This window comes from Haplochromis burtoni, unplaced genomic scaffold, assembly GCF_018398535.1.
Source record: "Haplochromis burtoni strain Fernald_Lab_line unplaced genomic scaffold, NCSU_Asbu1 Contig_161, whole genome shotgun sequence".
Taxonomy (NCBI): Eukaryota; Metazoa; Chordata; class Actinopteri; order Cichliformes; family Cichlidae; genus Haplochromis; species Haplochromis burtoni.
The window spans coordinates 559,177-570,107 of NW_024582522.1; the positions used below are offsets into that span (position 1 = coordinate 559,177).

A 10,931-nucleotide genomic window follows, 5' to 3' on the forward strand; every position below is an offset into this window, starting at 1 on the left:
AACAGTAGCAAATGGGAAATGTCATCATAGATTGTGGCAAATCTGCTTGACTTCAGTTTTTTAAGTGACATGAAATAATGTTTAAAGTCATTGATGAACCATGTAAAGGATGGTTTTCTATTCCTCCATTTACAACAATGTATATGGTATTTACCTAACAGGATGACAATGTTAATCACAGTAGAGACAGATGGATGTTGTTTAGCCATATAGAAAATAATATCAGAAATATTAAACTGGGGAATATCGTTGATCTTGAGGGATAACCAGCTGTGTAGTTCTAACCAAAAGGCAGCTGACACAGGACATGAGAAAAACAAATGGTGTAATGTTTCACAGGCTGAATCACAAAATGCACACTGATTAACCTCAAATTTAAACCTCCTCTTTAAAAATTCAGACACAGGATATATATTATTAATTATCTTGAAATGAGTTTCTTTTACTTTTGGGGAGACAGGCCACTGAATGAATTTTGAGAACGCCTTTTCCATGAGTGACTGGTCCCCATGAAGGGCCTGCAAATATCTACCTGAGTTAAACCCCTGGAAAAGAATAGATTTGAAATTCACACTGATAAATTTATTGTTTACATTTACTATCATTTAGGATGCAGTTACCAATTTTTAAGTTTGGCAGCGCTGGATTGACCTCAGAGTGTAGCATTGTGTTGCGTATCAGCTGCCTTAGGGCCAAAGGGATAGCACAGCAAACTTTTCTGTATTCTTTTAATGGACAATTAAAGTCGTGTCTCTTTGAGAAAGACACGTAATCCAATAGAGCACCACTCAAATCCAGCAAGTCAGTTACAAACAAGATACCACTCTCAAACCAGTTCCTGATAAATAATGTCTTTTTGTTAGCAGTTATCACTCTATTGTTCCATAGGGTCGACATGTGAGGAGAAAAGTTGTGTGTAAACATCATTTTCCAAAAATGAAGAATCTGTTTGTGAAAATTAGAGAGTGTAACAGGTATTTTACTAGTCTCAAAGTCACATTTTAATAGAAAATCAATTCCTCCTAGTTCCTTAAATAAAGATCTGGGTATATGAAACCACATGGAATCAGACTGAGATAAGCAAGCTCTGAGCCAGTTGATCTTAAAAGTTCCGATCATTGATTCAAAGTCTAAGGCTCTGACACCACCCTTCTCATAGTCTTTAACCAGCTGTGACCTCTTAATATAGTGGGTTTTGTTTTTCCATAGGAATTGAAAAATAATTGATTTGGCTTTCCTAATATTTTGGGGAGAAATATAAAGAGAATGACATGGGTAAATTAATTTAGAGATACCTTCAGCTTTGGAAAGGATGACTCTGCCAAATATAGTGATATCCCTGGCGATTTTCCTTACTGAGGAGTTGGCAACACTGTCCTCAACCCTACCTCTCCAAATAGTCAGTCTGAGCTTTCCCTTATTGCTAATGTTGTCCATTCTCGTCACTCCCAGTGAAAATAAGATTTTCAGCTCTGCCACGGTCTCCAGCCTCAGAACTAATAGTAAGCAAGTGCCTTGACGGTGGTTTCGCCATAATAACTATTAATGAGTAATTAATGAGTGAGCAAGTGAATGTCTGAAGGGCACAGTGTTGGAGGGGGAGCATGAACATTGTGTGCTTTTGAAGACAGGAAGAAACAGAGCTCCTGAAGCTGGAAGAAACCCATAAAAGCAGGGAGAATATTTTCAAATTCCACAGAGACGGGAACAAAGGACTCTTGCTGTGAGGGATCAATGCTAACCACTGAGCTGAGAAGCCACAAGTCAGAGATTTCATGTTCCCCACTTCAAAGTGTTGCTAATCACTTTAAGAAGACTGCAAATATTGGAGCAACCGACGCACACCATGTGGTGTAATCTGTACACTCAAATCTATATTTTCATGTAAATGTTTAACCTTTACATCTTATTTCCCCCTATTAGACAAAACTGAGTTAAACAGCTAACTGAAAATGAGCCATAGCATTACCAAAATGCCAGTGGCACGGCAGCCTGCCAGCTCACAAACCATTACCACTCATTTTATTTCCAGTAAAATGACACATGTGACCTAACTTTGGTGAAGAGCCATTAAGTGATCATTGTTTGCAAGTTTCACTAACATTTGACGAATACTCTTGGAGTACAGACCCTTATAAACTGTGATGAGCAAAAAAAAAAATAGACAAAAACACCACTTTAAGAACATGATATATTTGCTAACATAATTGGAAAAACACACAAAAACCCAAAAAGATGACAGAAGATCCCGACATACAACTGAAAGATGGAGCATTTCAGAATTCCAAAATCTTCTTCACATTACAACACTATGAAATTTCAGTCCCTCAGGTGTGTCACACCCTCTGTGGAAAGTGAAATTTGCCCGTGAAGCGTCCGTGGTTGTGCAGGTCGAAGGGGCTGAGCACCCTCCTGATGCCCAGCATGTTGCCCTGTGCGATCTTCTTAAAGCTCCAGGGATTCTGGTTGTTCTGCTCCATGTCAGCTTGTTTCTTATGCAGGGCTGCTAGACTCTCTTTGCTCATTACCTGGAATAAAGACATGGGAATACTGTTACCACAGAGAACCAGTGGGTAAAAACTGCGGTCACTTCTAATCAAATCGCATCATCTGAAAACAGTTCAGACTTTTTCTCCCACCAGCGCATGCCTTATCTGTGATCTCACCTTCGCAGGAAAAGGAAGCTTCTTTGCCACTTCAGTCAAGATGTGCTCGACCTCGCCCAGCTCCACCTTTCCTCCCACCTCCACTATCAAACGTCCGTAACGAACCGGTGTCACGTAGTGGTCAATGGCTCCCTTGCCCCCACCCATGCGCTGACCCAGACCTTTCCGCGTGATGGGCTTGTAAGGGGCGTTGATGCGCCACATTGCAAATGTGGTCCGGGCGTCCATCTTTCGATTGATCGTAAGACGCATCATCTCTATATGACCCCAGTGGAGGTACCCACCTCCCAAGGCCTGTATATCAGATCAGAGAAAACAGGTCACTTAGTGTCATTCTCTATTTTTTAACTATTTAAAAAAAACATATGGCAGCACACAAATTAAACCAGGCAGCAACTCTTAAGTCAGTTTAATGCCAAAAACTGCAGTCCCTGAAATCAATCCACGTAAAAACCCATTTTAAAGAAGCCAACATCGGCACAAAACATTCTGGCACAAAAAGCGGCTTTGTTTCCCGTCACTCACTTTCACCATCTACCCGGGCCAAACTGACAAATACCTCACTTCATTTAATTTTACTCAAGATATTTTTTTTAAAGTACTTGCTGGAAAAACTTAACAGTACACCTGCAAGTTAAATGAGATGAAACGGCACCTGTCTGTCACACAGCGGCCACAGCATGGTAACTTTAAGCCTTTTACACAGTTTAAAAAAGAACCAGGTTGAGTCACCTTTTATTTTAACTATAAATCTTGATCAGCACAGAACAAACAAAATGTCAAGGCACTTAGTCATATCCTGTAATACATGCAACACTACTGTCAGCCATATCTAAAGTAAGATAAATGCACTCACCACAATAGCGTACTGTCCCGTGGTGAAGGTATTTGCAGATTTAGCTGGGCCCTGGATATCCCACAGCTTCTTTGCCTCTTTCTTGGCCTTTTTTAAGTTCGGCACCTTGTTCAAAAACTTCAGTTTGGGCTTGTCTGGCAGCACCACATCTGTAGAGGATAAAAACAGGCACGAAGGAACATGTCACATATTTACATATTTACCTGCTACTGAACACCAGAACTGAGGGTGCTGGATGCAAATAAAAAGGTTGCTATGTGGAGAAGGGTTGGGATTGGAGCTCTAACTGCTATACTAATAGTCCACGCAACATGAATTTGAATTTGAACACTCATGGTGAAAACTGCACCTCCGGCACAATTTCCTCCACGGGTGTTGTGGATCAGAGGTGACCTTTTCACAACAGAAAGGAGTGAATTGACGCATGCAAAGTGTGAATTGTGTTGCCATGACACATCTAGAAGAAACCCAAACCCTAAAGATTTGTACAGCCCTGCTACAGGCACATTTATGTCAGCAATGTTTGTAGGAAAACTATAGATGTCTTCCCACTGTTCATGTTTACATCGCAGTGCAGTCTGATTGGTGACCTTTCCAAATCTACAGTGAGATGAACTTGTTTCACCTTTTCAATTTTGAACCTGTGCATAACTGAGAAAGTATTTATTACACGGCGTGCTGCGGGGAAAAGCCTGTTCTAACGTTTGAGTCTAAGGTTTATTTTTTAACACCTGGCGGCTCTTTTTTGCTTCTCATCCGTAAATACTCTGCATACTCTTTCACATGATTCAGTTTATTTTGAAAAGTCTCAACAGGATCTTGAGCTTTATTGTGAAAGGTTTATGTGGAAAATAAACAAGCGGACATGCCGTGGTTTTACCGTTGTTGTTGCTAACGACAACGCATAAAAACAGGCGCTTGTCCGTCTGTAGTGTGGTTATATTAAATATAAGAGAAAGAGAGAACTTTAAGAAATTAATAGAGCCATGAAAAAATATTGACGTAAACAGTTTATTTTGCGACACCACGAAACAAACTATAGTGTAAAATAACCCGAGAGATGTTTTTATATCGTCATCTGATATAAATCGTTATATCAAACAGCCCTATTCACATGAATCATAACTACTGACTCATGCACATCTGGTATATCCCTCTGCATGATTTTTGAAACAATAAATATATTTCATGTTTTCTTAATAGGCGGAGAAGTCAGCATATAAAGGCCCGCAGGTTGAGAGTTGGGGTTACTTTTGAAAGCTTCATGCTGTGATTTAAGTCATGGTTGGGGTTAATGAGAATGAAGCATGACTCTGGACCAGCAGTGTAAAGCCATAAAAATTAACCAGCCTGACACAAATAAGTGAAAAGAAGATGAATAATTACCACTGTAGTCTGGAGGGATTTCAAATGTCTTCAGCCCTGCAGAGAGGACTTTCAAGTAGCTGTGCAAAGGACCTGTGGAGTAAACCACACGTGAGACAACTGTGCAAGAGGAATTTTGTGGTTTTCAGAAACAAAACAAGTCTTACTTGTGTGGGCTGTTATATTTACGAAAAATATGCTTGAAGCAAGTCTGCGGTGAACTTGTCTTCATCTGAAACTGATGTTGTCATGTCCTGTGTGGAAAATCTATTTACTGTGTGTCCAGCTTTTACAGGAAGTCAGCTGCTCTTTGTACATGTGCAGCTTATTGTTAACTGCAGGTTTCTTGTTTGGCATAATGTAATTATCATATCCTGTTGAATAAAATGAATATGGCATTTCTGTCATAGAAGTGCTTCAGTAGCCAAATGTCTAATCACTTCAATCAGCCTCAGCGTTAAGGACCTTGGGGGTCCAAGTCCTGTCCAAGTCCTGCATGCCGAGTGAAAAATTGCCAAAGCTCTGCTGATTCAATAACCTCAGAGCCCCAAACCTCATCTCCTTACCATCAGCTCAAAAACTTAGTGCAAGAGCAAGGTTTCCACAGCTGACCAAATCCTGTAGTATGCACGTGTGAGTGGCCCAGTTGCCCAGTTTTAAGGCAGGACGTCACTCATAAACTGCAAAACAAGTGAAAATGTTTTGGAAGACACCGTGCCCTTACAGTCACTGTACTAGTGTGTGGTGAGCTCACTGATCCACATCGGCACCAGAGAGAACATCTCTCATGATTTCTCTCTGTAGTCTTGTGACTGCTTCTCTACGAGCCTACTTACACCCATCCATGGATTGATGTAATTGTGTGTATGGTGTGGTTTAAAGTAACCACACCATACACACAGTAATGCACAGCGGTGCATTACTGCACTGTGATATACGAATGAACTCACTCTTTATTTTTAATTGTTGTGTTTACTGGCTGGTTGCCCGTCTAGTTGATAACCCTGGCCAGGATCCTGTCTTCATACACTGCCTTTCTTTATGGGCTAACTGTGTAACGTTAGCATGGAAAATAAGGTTTACACAGTTTAGCTGCAGTCTCGTCTACCTAGTAGTGAATGTCGGTAACCTAATCAAAATGCCCCGTTTCCACCTTTACCTGGAGGTTAACGTTATGATGAGGTTACCATTAGCTAGCTTGTATTACCTTGTAGGTGACTGCTGGTTTGACAGATTCCGGTCAGCCCGCCGGCAGCAGCTTTAATGAGGGAGAGCATGATGTTAGCGTTGAAATGGACCCTACAAACACCAAACAGTCATTCCGTGTGGTACATATACGAGCATTTTAGGTGTGTGAATAATATAAAATTCTACAAACACCACGTTGGACAAAAGGTCGCTGCCATCGCGGAGTTACTGTAAGACTTCCGGCACAAAAAGAAACATTTCCGGTGTTCGTGTCTTTCACAATAAAAGTATTACAGCCCTCTTTCTGGCTTTTTCTTGTCATTATTATCATTAATCTGATATATTTAATGTGATATAAACATATCATATGAAAGTACAAAATCTATTGTGGTATTTGTTTTATATACACATTTAGCACATGAGTTCAGAAGCTGACACAGTAAAAATCCACCTTAACCTCCTAAGACTAACTCTTTCATGGCATGCATTTTTAATTTATCTTTGATATTTGGGCTGATTGGGACCTGAGAAGTTTAAAAACAAAGAATTGCCAGATTATTTTTTTTTTACCTGATTTTTTTTTTCTGACAAAAAATGAGATGCACATATGAGGATATTTGTTTTAAATTTCAATAGAACAGTAGCAGTATCATGTCCTCGTAAGTGAATATCAGGCCCTTGTAGAGCAAAATTTTGTATTTTGGTCTAGAGGACCCAAAATGTTATGTCCACATATGTGAACACCAGGTCCTAGGAGGACTAATAAGGTCAATAGATCTCAACCTACTTCTATTATCCACCTATGGGGGATTTTAGACGTATGCACACTGCTCTATGGAAGTTTTTTTTTTGTGCCACTGGAACAAACAAAACTTTAGAAAATAATACATTTTTGCCACCCATAAGTTTAAACTTTCTAAATAATCATCTGAAATTTTCAACTTACTAACTCACCTTGTTGAGAAACTTGAACTCAAAATTGAAAAAAAATAAATAATGTAAAATTTTGAATTAAGTTGACAATTTGAGATGAAAATTTCAACTTATCTCTGCCAATCAATCGTGTTTGTTTCAGTGGCAGAAACAAGCTTCTATACCACAGTCCACTGCTGTCATCAGAAGATCAAATTTAATTACCTTACCCTTACATTAACACCAGTGATCCTAAGAAACTTGTTCTAAACAGGTAGAAAATGCAAACTCCACGCAGACAGACACCTGTCCAACAGGAGGGCTGAGCCGAGAGAACGCAGAGAAAAATGATGGTTGAAATTTTATTATAACAGCAGAGCATGCACAGTGGATAAATGTGCCATCTCGCTGCTGATATACATTGGTTTACCACAGGAAACGCTAACACAGTGCATCAAAACTCACGCCTATCAAACGTGTGAAGAAGGCAGAAAAAAACAAAAAACACCAAAATTATATTTTTCACTGATAAAATTTTTTTTTAGTGTTAACAAAATAAACTATGAAACATTTGACAAATCCCACTACAGAGTGCGCACCTGCCATTACTTAACACAGGTAAAATTTGAACTCATTCCAGTTTTTCCAGCCTCCCACATAGTACTGTTAAAAACTGGTAGAGACTACCCTGCAGTCAAACTCTTTACATCCCTTAGGTTTGCATTTCCTATATCATCAAATATTTGCAAAACACTTCTGTTGATATCTGTTTTTACTAACCTGCAATCCTCCTTACTGTCACACTCCCTGTCTAAGTGAATTAGAAGAACCTTTAAAGTATCAGGAGTAGAAACAGTAAAGGCAAAAACACTGTCGGTAATTTGATCTCTACAACAAGAACAACAACAAAAAAAGAATAAATGTTCAACAGTCTTTAAATCGGAGGCACTTTAGTATTCCTCAAACAGCTACTTTGTGGTTCAAAGTCTGAATGTCTCTTGTTACTCATTCAGCAGCCGTCAGTGCTACTCTGCAGAGCTTCTTGCCCATCACATAATGAATAAAGTCACCGATTCTAAATCCCGTGGTAGAGGAGATCATATTTGGGAATATTTTGAGGATCTATGGGACTCTGGACGATCATTTTCCCCCGCATGGCTCCTCTGTAGATCACTTCAATCAGGTCCATGAAATCTTGCTTGGTTTTGAAGCTGCCAACGAACTTGGTGTGATCTGGAGAGCTGAAACACAAACAATTATTAACAACTGTTGGCCTTATTCTGACTCTTTGCGCATCAGCAGTAGCTTATACTTTTGGTATGTGTTGATATGTATCCACAAAATTGACATTGATTATTCTTAAGTTGAAAGTCATGCCATCAAAATGAATTTGAAAAAAGTCTGAAATCCCTTGCTTCTTTATAATTAGGAAAGGAAATACAACGCTTTAATGAAACGTGTCAAAATAAATAGAGCATCAGAGTTTGTAAAATTCGAATGAGTTTGAAAGTCAATATTTGGTATGACCACCTTTATTCTTCAACACAACCTGAACTCTCTTAGGCAAGCTTTTATATAACATCTGTAAACAGCCTTCAGGAATGGCAAATAGCAAATATTTGTATAGCGCTTTTACTAGTCCCGCCTAGGGACCCCAAAGCACTTTACACACCCAGTCATCCACCCATTCACACACACATTCACACACTGGTGATGGCAAGCTACATTGTAGCCACAGCTGCCCTGGGGCAGACTGACAGGCAAGCTTTTATATAACATCTGTAAACAGCCTTCAGGAATGAATGTTCTGTTGTCTGTCAAGATCGACACGATGGGCAGAGCCGTGAGTACTCAAACCGTGCTTATTGAACACAATATGGATAAGATCTTGGAGAAGCTCACAGCTCTGCAAAGAGAACTGGATAGAACTGGGGACCAGTGATGGATATTAGATCACCTGCGAAATCAAATGCAGCCTGGTCGCTCTAACCTTAAACCAAAGAACCGTCATCTTATTCAGCTACCCGGTCGTCATCTTAGAAGGCTTCAAGGCCGAAAGCTGGCTGGAACAACTCCCCCTGATAACAGGACTGTGATTTGACCCTCTGGCCACATCCTTCAAGGCCAACTGCGGCTGCTGGAGAACTGCTGACTTTTGCTTAGAACTGGGTGAAAGGACGCTCTCTTTTCAGTTGATACAGGATACACACACGCACACAGACACACGTAATCAGACACAGATATACAATCACCCTCCTCCCCCCTCCAAGCGGCTCCGATGCACGTCCTTTATGTTATATGGTGGTGTGAAGACTCATGTGCTCTCTGTGCTGAGGTGTTTTTTTTCTGTTCTCAAACTGTCGTCCTGTAGGAGCTCAGTCTGGGTGGAGTTCTTTTTCCTCCTCATGTTCCATCATATATTGCATATTCATTGCTTCCATCCTACCTCTCTTGACATGTCTTCCCAATGTGGAGTATGGGATTTGTATGTACAGTCAGAAGGGGTCCAATCTCACTGCATATGCACGTAAATGGCTATCTATCTACATATCTAAGATGACCCCACAGTGCTTAAATAATGCTAAGGTCTGGGCTTTTGGGGGGCCAATTCATGACTGATAATTTTCCATGTTTTTTTTTTTCTCTATCCAGGTATACTTGGATTTAGGGGTGGGTTTAAAAAAAAAACTGATTTCCTGATTCAAATCTCTTAATTTGAATAATGTGATATTGATTCATTATTCAAAATTCATTGAACCAGCAGCTAAGAAGATAAGAACTACACTTCTGTTTAATACACATTGCCATGCAGTTCCTCTTACTTTGGCAGTTTTGCTTCCACCACGATAAAAATCACACTTCCCGCACAGCTCTCTCTCTGTACTTCAAGACCAGTTTACCATCAAAAAAATCTCTGGTTTCTGCCTTATTTGGTGGCTTATTAAACACCAGTCTGTGTAACTTGACTTCCTACAGTTTTTTCATATGTATTTTAAGGGAACACTGCACAGCATGATCACAAATGCTATGTTTTCAGCTAATAGCTATTTGTAATACACCTTGTAGGTGAAAAGTGCCAATTAATGTCTGTTATCTTTTGCACATATCATAGATTCAATTAAATAAGCAGAGACACATAAGGTGTTTTTGCTGCCTAAAGACACAATGTGTGCGTGTGTGTGTTTTAGATTACTTCTTTGCTAAGTAATCTTTAAGCGTTTGTTTAACAAAGCAAAACAAAAAAAACTCAAGAAAGTCTGGCAAGGAAAATGTAACTGAGGGGTAGCTCAGTGGCCCTCGATAATCACTCGGGTCACTTCCCTGGTTCAAGCTATTCGACTGCTTCAAACTAATGTCTTCTTATAGTGAGTTTAGGTTAATGTCATTCTGAGCCCTAGGTCCACTCACCCATAATCGACCTTCATGTGCTGTCCGTTGAAGAAGAAGACAGTGGAGGGGATGTAGCTTATGTCGAAGTATCTCGTGTAAATGGGAGCTTTATCAACATCGACGATGTAAATGGACGCCATGTTACTCAAGTCGTGGGCCGTTTTAGAGAGCTACAACAGAAAGGCAGGAGACACATGAGCTAAAGTAGAGAGTGAGCAGTTATTATTTACATTCATGTCACCGTTTCAGCTTACTATCTCGTCGAGCTGCAGACACACAGAGTCATCGTCCCTGCCGAACCGTAAAACCACGACTTTTTCTGCCACCCCTTTAATGACTTCGTCGATATCTTTTTTGCACGTTAATTTGGGCAAAAACAAACTCATTTTGAGGCTAACGAGCTAACGTCTCCCCCTGTACGTTTGTTTTACTTCCGGGAGGGAAGTGCGTCAGCATTGCGTCGTGTGCGACACCATCAAATATCCGCCTTAACTTTAATTAGAGACACTGTGGAAATAATTTAAATAAGCTGTGGTTTATAATTTATTATATCA

At 40.0% G+C, this 10,931-nt stretch overlaps 2 protein-coding genes across 2 annotated transcripts; both read right to left on the minus strand.

Moving 5' to 3' along the window:
• Positions 1 to 2,177: 2,177 nt before the first annotated feature.
• mrpl16 (mitochondrial ribosomal protein L16) lies at positions 2,178 to 6,345 on the minus strand. Its single transcript, XM_005932690.2, has 5 exons — positions 6,095 to 6,345; positions 4,909 to 4,980; positions 3,523 to 3,671; positions 2,667 to 2,960; positions 2,178 to 2,528 (listed from the first exon to the last, which is right to left on the minus strand). The coding sequence occupies exons 1-5, from the start codon at positions 6,162 to 6,164 to the stop codon at positions 2,337 to 2,339; spliced, it is 777 nt and encodes a 258-aa protein (XP_005932752.1). The 5' UTR covers positions 6,165 to 6,345; the 3' UTR covers positions 2,178 to 2,336.
• A 990-nt stretch (positions 6,346 to 7,335) lies between these two features.
• On the minus strand, positions 7,336 to 10,843 carry txnl4b (thioredoxin-like 4B). Its single transcript, XM_005932689.3, has 3 exons — positions 10,632 to 10,843; positions 10,396 to 10,547; positions 7,336 to 8,228 (listed from the first exon to the last, which is right to left on the minus strand). The coding sequence occupies exons 1-3, from the start codon at positions 10,761 to 10,763 to the stop codon at positions 8,063 to 8,065; spliced, it is 450 nt and encodes a 149-aa protein (XP_005932751.1). The 5' UTR covers positions 10,764 to 10,843; the 3' UTR covers positions 7,336 to 8,062.
• Between the last annotated feature and the right edge of the window lie 88 nt (positions 10,844 to 10,931).